At 43.8% G+C, this 16,991-nt stretch overlaps 1 protein-coding gene across 1 annotated transcript in view; it reads left to right on the top strand.

Annotated features, from left to right (window-relative positions):
• The first annotated feature begins 1,094 nt into the window (after positions 1-1,094).
• Positions 1,095-16,991, top strand: part of MORN3 (MORN repeat containing 3) — a 55,637-nt gene continuing 39,740 nt past the window's right edge. The window contains exons 1-3 of the mRNA XM_082246063.1: positions 1,095-1,286; positions 6,644-6,799; positions 15,701-15,858. Coding sequence (XP_082102189.1) covers positions 6,655-6,799; positions 15,701-15,858 — 303 coding nt within the window. The 5' untranslated portion in view covers positions 1,095-1,286; positions 6,644-6,654. The remainder of the gene's footprint in view (positions 1,287-6,643; positions 6,800-15,700; positions 15,859-16,991) is intronic.

Genomic DNA, 16,991 nt, shown 5'->3' with positions numbered 1-16,991 from the left:
TCTCCCCAGCTTTTTCTAGGTGCCGGTGTTACGTTAAAAAACCATACCCGTGGAGAAACCATACCCTCGTCACTTCCGGTCTGAAACAGCTGAGCAGCGCAGTAGTGCGCATGCTCAGAGCCCCGGATACGTGATTGAAGAAGAGAGAATTTGAGAAGTGCGCATGCTCGGTGGGCATGAAATTATCACGGCACTGTCTCTAATATAATACTTGCGGCGGGTACATTAAAACACTTCGGGTGCAACATTAATCATCTCCTCTCCTATCGCTGTAACATCCCTCATCTCCGGTAATAAATATAAAAGCGGCGGCGGGTGTATAAGATGTAAATGTGACGGCGATCGCGGCTCCGTGATCCGCTTTTATATTTATTACCGGAGATGAGGGAAGTTACAGCGATAGGAGAGGACATGATTTATGTTGCACCCGAAGTGTTTTAATGTACCCGCCGCAAGTTTAACTACCGTGAGAAATCCATACCCTCCGTAGCGGAACCGGAAGTGACGAGGGTATGGTTTTCTCACGGGTATGGATTTTTCACGGAACACCGGCCTTCCCCCATCTTGATTGGCCGGTGCTGGATAACGTCTTACCTGTGAATGCGCAGCGGTGCAGTTGAATGTAAACTGTGCTGTGCATGCGCAGCTGCGTGTGTATTCTATAGAAGACTGTGAGCAGGCAGGGAAGTTCATTTTATTGTAGACTTCATGTCTGTTCTGCAATAAAGAACCTGCCTGCTCCTAGTTTTTCTTTTTTAGACTTCATTTCTAAAAAAAAAAAAAAAAAAAAGGTTTTGAACAAAGATACACTTAAAAAAATATTTTCTTTTGTACATATAGTTTTACACCACCGACATACTATTTCCTCTGAGTATCAAAATGACTATGATGGCATTACAAGTACAAAATGTAGAAAACTTTATTTATTCCCATACCCAAAGGACAGGCAGCATGCCCTATTGTGCTGTAACAGCGCCACCTAGCGCCGCACTTTGGATAATTCGGAAACCATGTTGCCAGTCCGAAGCAGTTCTTTACCAGGCAGAGAATATCGGCTGGGCTGGGGTTATTGTGTCACCAATGAAGTCGGCCAGAATAGAAACGTTAACTGGAAACGTTGTAAGGCTTCGGTAGAAAGGAAGGATTGTAGCAGGTCATCGGGTGTGACGGGTTTCCGGTCTAGCCGAGCGGCTTAGCGTCCCGTTGCCATGGTTACTGGAGTTATGTTGTTGCTGTGGCTGTTCATGTTTGTCTCCTGGTAGAAGAGGCTCTATACACTGGAGAAGGTAGGGGTGTCTGCATGGTGATGGGGGATTTCTGTGTGTGTCTAAACATTGTTCATGATGGGATCTGATCCAACCCCAGACTAGAGATAGCCACTCCACTGAGGAGGGGGCTTCTCTAATCACATATTTTTGGGGTGAAATTAAATAGGGGGGGGTGCTACCTTTGCTGATAGTGGCTGTCTGATTATCTGTGGGTTCAATGCAGAACTGCTGACCAGGAGCAAGCGTGCAGAAAGTGAAGTCAGAAGGACTGATCTCAGGGGCATAGATAAAGGGGGGTCAATGATTGGCTGTTACTGTGATTACATGACCGGGAGCCCATCCTACCAGTTCTCAATAATAAACTGTGACCAGGAGCTGTCAGTCACAGTGCTGGGGTAAACAGGTGAGCGCACCCCAGCACAGAACAGCAATGCCAGCTGTATGCATGTAAAAGCCCTTTGACGCATACACTCACTGGCCACTTTATTAGTAGAGATGAGCTCCTAAATCCCAACCAACCTGCCCGATCCCACCAGTAAGCCGACACTGTACACCGCTAATCATAGGTAGAGATGGGTTCAGGCGTATTTAGGATTCTAGTCCCAACCAACCTGCCCGATCCCACCATGAAGCCGACACTGCACACAGCTAATCACAGGTAGAGATGGGCGAAGGCGTGTTTGGGTTCCTAGTCCCAACCAACCTGCCCGATCCCACCATGAAGCTGACACTGCACAGTGGTAATCACAGGTAGAGATGGGCGAAGGCGTGTTTGGGTTCCTAGTCCCAACCAACCTGCTCGATCCCACCAGGAACTCGACACTGCACACCGCTAATCACAGGTAGAGATGGGCTCAGGAGCGTTCAGGATTCTAGTCCCAACCAACCTGCCCGATCCCACCAGGAAGCCGACACTGCACACCGCTAATCACAGGTAGAGATGGGCTCAGGCATGTTCAATCAACCTGCCTGATCCCACCAGGAACCTGACACTGCACAGTGGTAATCACAGGTAGAGATGGGTTTAGGCATGTTCGGGATCTTAGTCCCAACCAACCTGCCCGATCCCACCAGGAAGCTGACACTGCACACAGCTAATCACAGGCAGTGAGACATTTCCCAATCTGTTCACCTGTAGACTGGAAAATGTCTCATTGCCTGTGATTAGCCATGTGAAGTGTCGGCTTCCTGGTGGGATCGGGCAGGTGGGATCCCGAACACACCCAAGCCAATTCCTAATCACAGGCAGTAAGACATTTCCCGGTCCACAGCTGCACAGACCAGAAAATGTCTCACTGCCTGTGATTAGTGGTGTGTATTGACGGCATCCTGGCGTGATCGAGCAGGTGGGTTGGGACTACAATCCTGAACACGCCTGAGCCCATCTCTATTTATTAGGTACACCTTGCTAGTACTGGGTTGGATCCACTTTTGACTTCAGAACTGCCTTAAAGTGGTTCTAAAGCCTCAAGTTTTTTTCACCCTAAAGCCTTCTATGCATTAAGGTGAAAAACCTTCTGTGCTGCAGCTTCCCCCAGATCCCCCCTTTTTCTTATTTGAGCCTGATCTGATCCAGCACTGTGCACGACTGCAGCGGCCCCAGCCCCTGTCTCTCTCCTCATTACACAGATTGATAGCAGCAGAAGCCATTGGCCGAGTCCCACTGTCTGTGTCAATGGAGCTTGCCTGCATGGGTATCCCCAAGGAAAGCGGCTTCCCATGGGGGCACCCGATGAAGAGGAAGGGCCTGGAGTGCCAGCCGGGGACCCCAGAAGAGGATCAGGGCTGCTCTGTGCAAAACTATTGCACAGAGCAGGTAAGTATAGGCATGTTTTTTATTTTTAATTCTTTGTGGTCCATAGTGATAGCATCATGTATTTGCTGCAGATTTTTCGGCTGCACATCCATGATGCGAATCTCCCGTTCTACCACATCCCAAAAGGTGCTCTATTGGATTGAGATCTGGTGAGTGTGGAGGCCATTGGAGTACAGTAACCTCACTGTCATGTTGAAGAAACCAGTGGTGAGATGATTTGAGCTGTGTAACACGGTGCATTGTCCTGCTGGAAGTAGCCATCAGAAGATGGGCACACTGTAGTCATAAAGGGATGGACATGGTCAGCAACAATACTCAGGTAGGCCGTATCGTTTTAAATGATGCTCAATTGGTACTAAGGGGCCCAAAGTGTGCCAAGAAAATATCTCCCACACCATTACACCACCAGCCTGAACCATTGATACAAGGCAGGATGGATCCATGCTTTCATGTTGTTTATGCCAAATTCTGACCCTACCATCTGAATGTCGCAGCTGTGATCGAGACTCATCAGACCAGGCAACGTTTTTCCAAACTTCTATTTTCCAATTTTGGTGAGCCTGTGCGAATTGTAGCCTCAGTTTCCTGTTCTTAGCTGACCGGAAAGGCACGCGGTGTGGTCTTCTGCTGCTGTAGCCCATCTGCTTCAAGGTTTGATGTGTTGTGCATTCAGAGATGGTATTCTGTATACCTTGGTTGTAACAAGTGGTTATTTGAGTTACTGTTGCCTTTCTATCATCTTGAACCAGTCTGCCCATTCTCCTCTGACCTCTGACATCAACAAGGCATTTTCATCCACACAACTGCCACTCCCTGGATATTTTCTCTTTTTTGGACCATTCTCTGTTGAACTGAGAGATGGTTGTGCGTGGAACTCCCAGTAGATCATCAGTTTCTGAAATACTTAGACCAGCCCGGCTCACACCAACAACCGTGCCACATTCAAAGTCACTTAAATCACCTATCTTCCCCATTCTGATGATTGGTTTGAACTTCAGCAAGTCGTTTTTACCAAGTCTAGATGCCTACATGCATTGAGTTGCTGCCATGTGATTGGCTAATTAGCAATTAATGTTACCAAGCAAGGTGTACCTAATAAAGTGGCCTGTGAGTGTATATGTGTACAGCCTGTGCTAAAGGGTTAAAGGGGTACTTGTAGTCTCCTTGGGAATCCTGTACAAAAAGGTGGCAACACAGGAGCACAACTGGGAGACATAGACAGCTTATTGTTATCTTATAACAGAAAGTGCCTGCAGACTAAAAAAAAAACTGGAAAATTACTTTTTAACCACTTGCCTACAGTGCACTTTCACCCCCTTCCTGCCCAGACCGATTTTCAGCTTTCAGCGCTCTCACAATTTGAATGACAATTGTGCGGTCATGCTACACTGTACCCATATGAAATTTGTATAATTGTTTTCACACAAATAGAGCTTTCTTTTGGTGGTATTTAATCACCACTGGGTTTTTTATTTTTTACAAAAAAAAAAAGAAAATAAAAAAAAAAAAAAAAAGTTTTTCTTATTTTCTGTGAGTAAATTTTGAAAAAAAAAATGTTTCTCCTTCACCGATGTGGCACTGATGAGGTGGCACTTATGGGCACTGATGAGGTGGCACGTATGGGCACTGATGAGGTTGCACTTATGGGCACTGATGAAGCGGTACTAATATACCGCACTGATGGGCACTGATAGGTGGCACTGATAGGCGGCATCGATGAGCACTGATAGGCGGCACTGAGAGGTTGCACTGATGGGCACTGAGAGGTGGCACTGACAGGCGGCACTGATGAGCACTGATGGGCGGCACTGATGGGCAGCACCATCAGTGCCCACAATCACTGCCCATAGTGCTGTGAGTCAGTGCTCATCAGTGCCTAGATGAGCAGGCACTGACTGGCAGCACTATGGGCACTGATTGTGGGCACTGATTGGCACTTTATTTCGATTTTCTGTAATCAGGGCGCTGATGATCAGTGCCCTGATTACATGTCCTTGTCTCCCCTGCGAGGAGGAGCCGCTGATCGGCTCTCCTCGCCTCACACTGTCAGAGTGTGAGGCGAGGCGAGATGAATAACGGCACTTCCTTATTTACATGTGACCGGCTGTGATTGGACACAGCCGGTCACATGGGTAAAGAATAATTTCATTGACTCTTTACCGAGATCGGGGTCGCGCTGTGTCCTAGCAACACGGCGTCGCCACGATCGCCGCTCTGCGTGCCCCCGGGGGCGCGCAAGAGAGGCTGTTCTGGTGCGCCGTCATATGACGGCGTTCCAGAACAATGGATACATTTGACGGCGGGTGGGTAAGAAGTGGTTAAATTACATTACCATGTTAAACTTTATATGAGGGATTGTGTTTACATATACTTTAAAGCCTTCTTCACAACACAGTGCAGAGACGTGAGTTTTTTTGCATGCACTTTGCAAAAGAACATTCACTGTGTATAGCTGGTTGCTAAGGAGCGGGCCAGGAAACCGGCCAATGCGTCCTTAACAACCGATGAGTCATCAGCTGTCAACGGGTCTCAACAGGTACTTCCGGCAAAAAAAATTGTGAAAAAACAGGGTGGAATCCTCACCCAGGTCCATACCAGGCCCTTCGGGACACCCCATGCCAAAATTAAAAAAAAAAATGCAGTGGGGTCCCCCACAAAATCCATACCGGACCCTTATCCGAGCATGTAGCCCGGCAGGTTAGGAAAGGGAGGGGATGAGCGAGCGCCCCCCCTCCTGAACCATACCAGGCCACATGCCCTCAACATGAGGGGGTGCGGTGCTTTGGGGCGGGGGGGGCTCTGCCAAACCCCACCCCAAAGCACCTTGTCCCCATGTTGATGGGGACAAGGGCCACTTCCCGACAACCCTGAGCTGTGGTTGTCGGAGTCTGCGGTGGGGGGCTTATCAGAATCCGAAAACCCCTTTTAAAATCCCACCCCCCATGTGAAAGAGTATGGTGGAGTACATTGTACCTCTACCCATTCACCAAAAAGTAGTGTAGTATGACAATGACCCGCTGACAGCTGATGACTCATCGGTTGTTAAGGACACAGTGGCTGGCTTCCCGACATGAATCGAGGCTAAAACACTTGACAGGCATGTGAACAATTTGCAAGAAATATTGTAAAGACCTTCAGTGCAGGCTACCTTATGAAGATAATCATGTTGGAGGGTTTGCTATTAGGTTGTAATCACTAACAAGGAGGGCCTAGAAACTCTCCTGAGGAGTTCTGTAGTAGAAGTAAACCCTCCTATCGTTTTCAGCCAAGGAAGCTGCCATCTTGGCCTCTGCTTGATCTGCAATTGCCACAATTGCCAAGTTGCACATGTGATCAGTTATGACACCAGTCATTTGATGGTTTGGTTGAGCGCACAACCAATGTGACAGTTAAATTCTCGGCCTGAGCCTGTTTTTTGAAATTGTTAAATACATGAGTTTAGTTTTGCTTTAACAAGGTATATGCATGTACTGCCTATGCCGACAGTACTATGATGTAAAACAAATAAAAATGATACATTGAGTAAAAGTATAGCATGTAATGTATGTATTTATTACAGGTGCCAATGACATGCCTCTTACAAAACATCCTAGAGACACAGAACCTCCTTGGAGGGAATGGGACAGAAAAGCACAGAAATCTGGCCTGAGACATACCGTGTATTGCGTAAATGGGGATCAGTACACAGGAGAATGGCTGAACAACTTGAAACATGGTAAGACATTTAAAAATACAAGAATTGATTGACTTAGAAACTCTAAAATAACAAACATGTTTACTCAAAACCACAAATCAAGGTAAAGATGTTGTATGTGAACATGTGGCCAGGCAGTAAATGACTTCTAAAACAAGCCTGCACTGACCTATGTAGCTGCAGGCACTGTGGAGTAATGCATACCTTAAGGGAGAAGTACAGCCAAAGCTTGTTTGGCTGTACTTCCCCTATAGATCACAGGAGTGTAGTTCGTTCTGAGCTCCTGTGATCCGTTTTCAGCAGGCTAAAGCCCACTGTCGGCTGACGTCACAGAGCCGGTCCAGGTTCGGGCAAGATCGTGACAAAGAAGTCAGAATCCACCCACACGCCTGGACCGGCTCAGCCTCTCAGTGAGCTAGTCCCTCCCACCCCCGCCACAGCCCAGCACTCCAGTGAGCACAGGGGGTGGCAGAGCAGCTCTCTGCTAAGGGAGCTGTGAGAACTGAGCAGTCGGCGGCGTTTGATCGCTCGGTTCTTAGTCTTATATCCACTGGGGGACAGATACAGCATTGGACTGATGCTGCATCGACCTAGGTAAGTGTGATTCTTAAAAAAAAAAAAAACATACTTCTCTTTTAAGTCCACAGCAGAAGCACTTAAGTCATTCAAGTTGTTGCACCAGTGCACCTGCAGCTACAGTATATATATTCATAGTTTTATGAGAGGGATTGTTAGCTCATGTGGTAAATGCTTTTAAAAATGGTTTGTGCCAGCCTAAATTGCAGTTTAACGTGATGATAAAAATGATCTAAATACTCGCGATACGGTGAGTGAATGTGAAACATCTGCAGCTGCTGTGCACAAAGTGTAAATCACTCGTAAACAGAAAAACAAGTAAATACAGCGCTTGCAGTTATAGCAAAAAAATTGTGAAATCAGATAAAAGTCCAAAAATGTCCAATCAAAAATGAATATGTGATTTGCAAATGACATCTCCATACGATAAAGTGCTCTCGTGCTCCAATTTTCTTATAGGTGCAGATGTGCTCCAAACTCACTCCATGATGTGGCACATACCCCTTCTGTGTCCCCACTTACCAAAGGTAATGGTCTCCCAGCTTTTCAGTCGGGGGGTCAAAACAAGCTTGAATCTGGCTCCCTACAGACGCTCCCTACAGACACGCATGGGCTCGGCTTGTCTGTGTCTGCTGGCATGGCTGCTGCGCTTGCACTGCATCTCCGGCATCCCTCCAGATGGGCCCGGGCAGGCTGCATGCTAAACTCTCTGGGGCCGCATGCGACCTGCGTTCTGGACATCCCTTGCTCTAGAACTTTGCTAGCTGCCTTAATGCGAATCCTGTGTGCCTTTTATCTAAACTCACACTATGGCAAGGCCTAGTGCCACAATATACTGTATATAATCAGCTTGATGTCAATAGTCTTAGCAATTTTGTTTTTTGTTTTCCAAAAATCCTTGTTTCTAATTGTATACTGTATGTACAAGCAGCTATATTTGCGTATTTCACATACAGGCTTTAAAGTATTACACAGGGGGGTTGTTTTACTAAAACTGCAGAGTGCAAAATCTGGTGCAGCTTTGCACAGAAACCAATCAGCTTCCAGTTTTTTTTTTTTTTGTCAAAGTTTATTGAGCAAGCTGAGGTTAGAAGCTGATTGGCTACCATGCACAGTTGCACCAGATTTTGCACTCCGTAAATCAACCCCAGTGGTTTTGCTTTATGGTTTCTTCTAGGAATGCAATTCTATGAGCCAGCAGACCCATTGAATACTAAGCATTCCCCATGTGGCTTATATTTTCTCTTAGCATGTGATAAAGATGAATTCTAAGCAGATAAAAAAAGATACAAATTAATGCAGCTCTGTAACCAATAATACATAATTAAAGTGGCTGTAGATGTTCCTACAATCCAGTTTGTTAGGTAACAATATTTGCCGCACCACTGTATGTCCGTTATTAAAAAAAGCCGAATTCTACCTTATTTCAGAGTGCCCCCCGGCGCGCACGTGATCGGCCGCCTCTCTCCTAGTCTGACAGGTACAGCGAGAGGGACTGAGAACTCCCACTGCATCAGCCGGCAGGAGAGAGACGGTCTGTCACGTGAGCATCAGGAGGTGCTCTGAAATAAGGTAGACATCGGCTTTTTTTAATAAAGGACATTCAGTGAGGCACAAATTGTTATCTAACAGAGTGGATTGTAGGGACTTGACACTGTTATGATAGCAGCAGGAGGGGAGGATTGGGGAGCAGATCAGAGCTGACAGGCAGGAAGAGAGGGGGGAGAGGGGGACGGAGGAGAACTGCAAATGACGAAGGCACGTAAACTGACCCCGGTGTCAGGGCTCAGCAGCCATGATATACCGTGGTCAGTTTACAGGGGGGAGGGCAGAACCAGGCAGGATCAGCCAGGTATTTCATATCATACAGGGGGCCAAATTACACAGCACAAGAACTGTGCTGTGTAACATGCTTTAAAGGAACAGGATCCAATTTTTTATAGGGTTTAAAAACAAATTACCGCACTGTACTGGTGTTCCTGAGTGTGGCTCGGGGTTAATATACAGTGCCAAAAGTGGTAACCCCGAGCCACACTCGGGATTATCCCAACAATCAAACTTACCTTCCACTGCGATTCCCCGCTGTCCTCCCCCGCCATCCTCCAGCCATCCTCCTGCTGTCCTCACTGTGTGATCCGGTCGATGCCATCACCTGTCTTCCGGTTCCCTTCCCTGCGAGCGCCGCCGCGCAGGGGGTTGGAACCAGTGGGAGATTCAAAAAATAAATAAAGCAAATGACATGATACAGTGTATTCTGTTAGGATTACAATTTTGTAACATGCCATTTCACCACAGGTTTTCACCTAGTGGCTTTTCCAGCGCCCTGCCTGTACTTTTGCGGTTCTTTGTGCCTGGAAAATTGAGGCACTCAATGGCGTCCAAAAAGCGTTCTTTTAGCTCAAAAGTGCTTTTGAACAAACTGGAAAACAGCGATGGTGAATTGGAATTATTTGAAGAACTGAGCCACGATTCTGCTCAGCGATGTGAGAACTTGGTGCTCTATTGACTGCGGTACGGATCAGGCAGCGCCCCCAAGATTCCCATTTACAGGAGCACCTGGTATGAAAGTTGACTTTTACCATGACAACCCCTTGGCATACCTACAATTATTTCTGACCAATGAGGTTATTGAAAAAATAGTTACCGAGACAAACCGGTACAAAGAGCAACAATGCGCTATGCATCGGAAGTTTGCAAGATGCAGAAAGTGGGAACCAGTGACCAGAGATGACATTTGGAAATTTCTGGGCCTAAAAATTTTTCAGGGAGTGGTGAGGAAACCCCTGCAGAAGTGATATTGGACAACCAATACATACATTACTTGCCACTCCATTCTTTGGCACGGTCATTTAAGAATACAGATTTTCCTTCATAATGAAATATCTCCACTTCGAAAACAATGAAGAATTCGATGAAATGTATTATTATTAGTCAGGTCCATAAATATTGAGACATTGACACAATTCTAATCTTTTTGTCTCTATAATGGATTTGAAATGAAACAAACAAGATGTGCTTTAACTGCAGACTTTCAGCTTTAATTTGAGGGTATTTACATCCAAATCATGTGAAAGGTGTAGGAATTACAACAGTTTGTATATGTGCCTCCCACTTTTTAAGGGACCAAAAGTAATGGGACAATTGACTGCTCAGCGGTTCCATGGTCAGGTGTATGTTATTCCCTCATTATCCCATTTACAAGGAGCAGATAAAAGGTCCAGAGTTAATTTCAAGTGTGCTATTTGCATTTGGAATCTATTGCTGTCAACTCTCAATATGAGATCCAAAGAGCTGTCACTATCAGGGAAGCAAGCTATCATTAGGCTGAAAAAACAAAACAAACCCATCAAAGAGATAGTAATAACATTAGGTGTGGCCAAATCAACTGTTTGGAACATCCTTAAAAAGAAAGAACGCACCGGTGAGCAACACCAAAAGACCCGGAAGACCATGGAAAACAACTGTGGTGGATGACCGAAGAATTCTTTCCCTGGTGAAGAAAACACCCTTCACAACAGTTGGCCAGATCAAGAACACCCTCCAGGAGGTAGGTGTATGTGTGTCAAAATCAACAATCAAGATAAGACTTCACCAGAGTGAATACAGAGGGTTCACCACAAGATGTAAACCATTGGTGAGCCTCAAAAACAGGAAGGCCAGATAAGAGTTTGCCAAACAACATCTAAAAAAGCCTTCACAGTTCTGGAACAACATCCTATGGACAGATGAGACCAAGATCAACTTGTACCAGAGTGATGGGAAGAGAAGAGTATGGAGAAGGAAAGGAACTGCTCATGATCCAAAGCATACCACCTCATCGGTGAAGCATGGTGGTGGTAGTGTCATGGCGTAGGCACGTATGGCTGCCAATGAAACTGGTTCTCTTGTATTTATTGATGATGTGACTGCTGATAAAAGCAGCAGGATGAATTCTGAAGTGTTTCAATCAATATTATCTGCTCATATTCAGCCAAATGCTTCAGAACTCACTTCACAGTGCAGATGGACAATGACCCGAAGCATACTGCGAAAACAACCAAAGAGTTTTTTAAGGGAAAGAAGTGGAATGTTATGCAATGGCTAAGTCAATCACCTGACCTAAATCCAACTGAGCATGCATTTCACTTGTTGAAGACAAAACTGAAGGGGAAATGCCCCAAGAACAAGCAGGAACTGAAGACCGTTGCAGTAGAGGCCTGGCAGAGCATCACCAGGGATGAAACCCAGCGTCTGTGATGTCTATGCGTTCCAGACTTCAGGCTGTAATTGACTGCAAAGGATTTGCAACCAAGTATTAAAAAGTGAAAGTTTGATTTACGATTGTTTATCTGTCCCATTACTTTTGGTCCCTTAAAAAGTGGGAGGCACATATACAAACTGTTGTAATTCCTACACCGTTCACCTGATTTGGATGTAAAAACCCTCAAATTAAAGCTGAAAGTCTGCAGTTAAAGCACATCTTGATTGTTTAATTTCAAATCCATCGTGGTGGTATAGAGCCAAAAAGATTAGAATTGTGTTGATGTCCCAATATTTATGGACCTGACTGTATATACCACCTACTCAAACATTTATAGTTCATCTCTATCGAGTTTTTATCTACGGCCGAATTATGAACTAACCTCGTAACTTTACTTAATTGATGATCCTCCAAATGTGATCCCAATTCTTTTCCCCACTTTTCAATGAATGGCGGTCTTCCCAGTTAGTCTCTGTAAGTATATTATAGATCTGAGATACACGATGTTTTGACTCTGTCTGGGAATTACATAAACTTTCAAATGGAAACAATTCCTTTTCTGACCTAATAGGTTGTGGTAATGTTGATATGGGAAATGTCTTAGCTGGGAATACCGCAATTCATTCAAAATCATTCATTCCTTTTTCTGTTTCAGCTCCTGATAATAAAATAATTTTCCCTTTGACATTATATCCTTTATCTGTGCATTTTTATGTATTATCCAATCACCAGATTGTGTCCCATTTACCGGTAAAAAAAAAAAAAATGTCCCCGTGAGTGAGATCAACAGTAAATTATGCTCCCATTTTGCTTGTTTATAAATTAAATCCCAAACTAGTCACCGTTCACAATAAGGCGACCTGTGAGGCGACCTGGTTGCCTCACAGGTCGCCGTAGGTCGCCTTCCATAGGGAAGCTGCGGACCTGTTCTAATAGGAGCGACACAAGTCGCTCCGACTTAGAAAAAGGGTCCGGAGCTTCTTTGGGGCGACCCGGAGGCGACCGCCATAGACTTCAATGTTATGAAGTCTGTGGTGGCCGCTCCGAGGTCACGGCGCGCTGCTCACACCGCGACCTCGGAGGTCGCCCCCCGAAGTCGGATCGCCCCTGTGTGAACGGGGCCTTAATGTATTTCTAGTCACCTCATATGTATTTACATCCAATTTTCTATTCTTGTGTGGCACCCAAATATTATCTCCCAACCGTCTTTCACTTTCATTGAATTTTCAATATTTACCCATAATTTATCACTACTTATTTTTCCCCATTCCACCAATCGTGATATCACTACGGCATTATAATACCTTTTAAAATCTGGTGCCGCTAGTCCCCCTTTTGTTTTTCCTAATGTTAAGTACTATAAACTTGGTTTCTTATCTCGCCATATAAACTTTAGTATCGTTGCTTTTAATATTTTAAAATAATTTTGTGGGATATATATTGGCAACATCTGAAATTTATAAAGTATTTTAGGCACTATCAACATTTTTACCATATTAATTCGTCCCATCCATGAGAGTGGTTTTGTTTTTATTTTTTACATTTCTGCTTTAATTTCATTCAGTAGTGGTATATCATTTGCTTGATATAGATTTTTTTTAGATGAGGTCAAATTTAATCCAAGATATTTTAACTCTTCCCCCCCCCCCCCCCCCCAGGTAAATGGGAATTCTTTTTGCAAGGCTATTTCTTCTTTCTTATTCATATTCACATTTCTGGATTTACAGGATTAATTTTAAAGTTTTTGATAATTATATAAAGCAAAATAATATTGGCATATGCCTCAACTTTATGTTCCATGTCTTCCCCCCCCCCCCCCCATATCTGCGCTGTTCTGTATGGTGGCCAAAAATGGCTCCAATGATAGCACAAACAAGAGGGAGGAAAGCGGACATCCCTGTTATGTCCCGTTTTGCATTTCGAATGGTGTCGTCAGGGTTCTGTTCACCTTTACCGATGCGGTTGAATGTATATAAAAATTTTCATCCACTGCATCATCCTTGAACCCAAACCTATTGCTTTTAAAGTATTCATCATGAATTCCCAGTCCACTCTGTCAAATGCTTTTTCCGCATCTATTGACAAGAGTAGCTCTGGGGACCCATGACTACCCCACTTTTTGCATTAAGAGCAGAGATCTTATCCCATTATCTTTTCCTTCTCTCCCTGGTACACATCCCGTTTGATCTACATGCATCCATTCGGGCATCAACTCTTTTAGTCTGATGGCCAAAACCTTTGCATATCATTTTGTATCTTTAATAATGCTATAGGTCTATAGCTAGAACACAAAGTTGCATCCTTTCCTTCTTTTGGTATCACTGTAACACATGCCTGTAATGACTCTTTCCTCATCCCCTTTCCTTCTCCTAATCCATTCATATAAGAGCATAATTTAGGTATTAATTGCTCTCTAAATATCTTATAATATCTGATACACTATGAGGAGTCCGTCTCTCCTCATTATTTTTTCCCTGAGATCTACAATTTCTTCCACATCTCACTGAACCCGGAGGGTGTCACCACTATTACTCTTGGCACTTTTAAGGAGTGCATCTATTTTGGCTGTGACCCTAAAGGGGTCCACGTCAAATTTGGGCCTATTAGTGGACTCTTCTATATGCACATCGCACTTGTTTTTGGACTTGTTTATTGCATAATATTTTTGCACATTATTTTTATATTTATATATAATTTTTTATACATTTTTTGTTCATGCACTTTGGAATTTTTTATGTATTGTGGGAGATTAGCTCGGTGGCAGGTATGCATGACCCCTTGGGGGGGTGCGTTTACACAGGGAGATAGCCGAGAAGTGGTTGCAACAACAGTTTGGTTTATTCATGCAATTTTCTTCACACAAGTGCAAGCGTCAAAACATCCAAAATAAAATAAAAGACAAAATAAATCCTTGCCACTGTGGGCGGCTACCTTCTCACACACAGGAACCTACCTAAGGAAGTCTGTCATCAACCTACTGTTGGGTAGACTTTGCTGATCCTACAGCAGACCATCAATAGTCCATATTTTTCCTTCACACAACAAATGTCCATTGAACATGTCCCTTTTCCTCTTCACATTGAACATGTCCCTTTGCTTGTCTCTTCACATAGCAAACAGTTCATTTATTTCTTCCACATAGAAATAGTTCATTTTCTCACCTTGAGAAGTCTTCACACTTTTTACCCTCCTCAGCACACATCGCTCCAGGAGGTCTTCCCCATGCTCACACAGCTTCAGGGGGCATCCCTTCTCCCATGCCCACACGGCGTTGGGAGGCACACATCTGACTGTCCTCCTCTCCCCAGCTCACACAGCGTCAGGAGGCAGCAATCAATAGACTTCCTTTGGACAAATTATAGAGGCCTTAACTTCCTCATTCCGAACAGCTGAAGGCCTTTCAACTTCCTTAAGCCGTCCTGGCTACCTTTTCAGCCGACACCCTATAGTAATTGGTGAACTTTCCAAACCAGGTGGAAATGTATCTCCTGTCTGTGACTACATCCACAGATTTACCTGACTTCCTGTCACAGTATTTATAGATATATCACTTCGCACTGAAGCACTTTAATGCCAACTTTTTAAATATTAGGATCACATTAGTGCATTTTTGATAATTATTCATATATATATATATTTATATATTTGAAATACTGCATGGATATACTATAACACTGAGATTCACTATTGGCAGAGTTTGCGCTGCTCAAATTGCTAATATTTCGATTTATTTTTAATGCATGTGCACAGGTGCAACACTGTAAATCCCAGCGGCAGGAATCTACTAATTCTTACTGCTGCATTTGATAGCAGGGCAATGACAGGCTGCCAGTGGCCACAGCTATTTGTGGCTGTTTGCCTGGCCATCGAATACCTGCGGTGATCATGGCAGGATGCACTTTGCGTGCTAACTATACAAATGTCAAATTTCTCAATTTCTGCACAATTGTGGACTTTTTACCATTCACAAATGCTATGAGCAGCTTTTCACATTTTCAGGTCTGTGGTCTGTTAACCTAATTGTGTTTCTGAAATGAAAATTGCCTGCATAGTCATGGCATTCAAAACCTCTGAGTTCTAATTTTCTGTTTCTTGTAATACTTCAGGTAAAGGAACTTACGTATGCAAAAGTGAAAACTCCATATATGAAGGAGACTGGAAATGTGGAAAGAGAAGTGGTTTCGGAACCTATAGTGTCCAAGACCCAATCACGGGCAAATATATAAAGGTTTATTCAGGATGCTGGAAGAACAACAAACAACATGTACGTTGTAGGTTTGTACAGATGAAATGGTGATAGGTAAACCATTATTACTGTTGTGATGATATTATTATTAACCACTTCTGGACGATTTTCCCCCCTTAATGACCATGCCATTTTTTCCGATTCGGCACTGCGTTGTTATAATTGATAATTGCGCGGTCGTGCGACGCTGTACCCAAAAAAAATTGATGTCTTTTTGAGTTTTCTTTTGGTGGTATTTAATCAACTGTGCGATTTTAATTTTTTTGTGCAATAAACATAAAAGTAGAGACAATTCTGAAAAAAAACAAACATATTTTTCACTTTCTGATATACAGTAAACCCCCCTCCATTGCGGGGGTTACGTTCCGGACCCAGCCGCGAAAAGTGAAAATCCGCGAAATAGAAAAACCCTATTAAAATGCATTGTAGGCATGTTTATTTTACTGTCACTGTACGTGTAGAAGCATTTTAAGGTCTTTAAACACACTTTAAAACAATAGAAACTCATTTAAACACATAATAGATACTAAGAGACATAGCAAGAGCTATGGAAAACACAAAAATATTTCATTTTTAATGATTTATATAGTAAAATAACATTACAAAAAAAAACGCAATATACCGGGACCGCAAAAACTGAACCGCGTTGGAGCGGGGGTTTACTGTATAAAATTCCCACTTAAAAACAAAATAAAAAATCTAATTTTTCCATAATTTTAGGCCATTTTGTTTTCTGCTACATACTTTTGATTAAAAAAAATACCAATAAGCGTATTTTGATTGGTTTGCGCAAAAGTTACCGTGTCTTCAAACTAGGGGAAAGATTTATGTCATGTAATTTTTATTTATTTTTTTACTAGTAATGGCGGCAATCAGCGATTTTTCTTTTTTTTTTTTTTAGCGGGACTACGACATTACGGTGGACAGATCAGACACCTAACTGCATCTAGGCTGCATTGATGGGCACTGATAAGGCTGCACTAATAGACACAGATAGGCTGCACTGATGGGCCTGCACTGATAAGGCAGCACTGATGGGCACTGGTATGCTGCACTGATGGCCACTTTTGAGGCGGCACTGATAGCCTCTGATGAGGTGGCAATGATGGGCACTGATAAGCTGCACTGATGGGCACTGATGAGGCTGCAAT

Source organism: Pelophylax lessonae, assembly GCF_965119305.1.
Source record: "Pelophylax lessonae genome assembly, chromosome: 1".
Classification (NCBI taxonomy): Eukaryota; Metazoa; Chordata; class Amphibia; order Anura; family Ranidae; genus Pelophylax; species Pelophylax lessonae.
The sequence above is the reverse complement of the archived record's forward strand: the minus strand, read 5'-3'. Positions and strand labels throughout refer to the sequence as shown.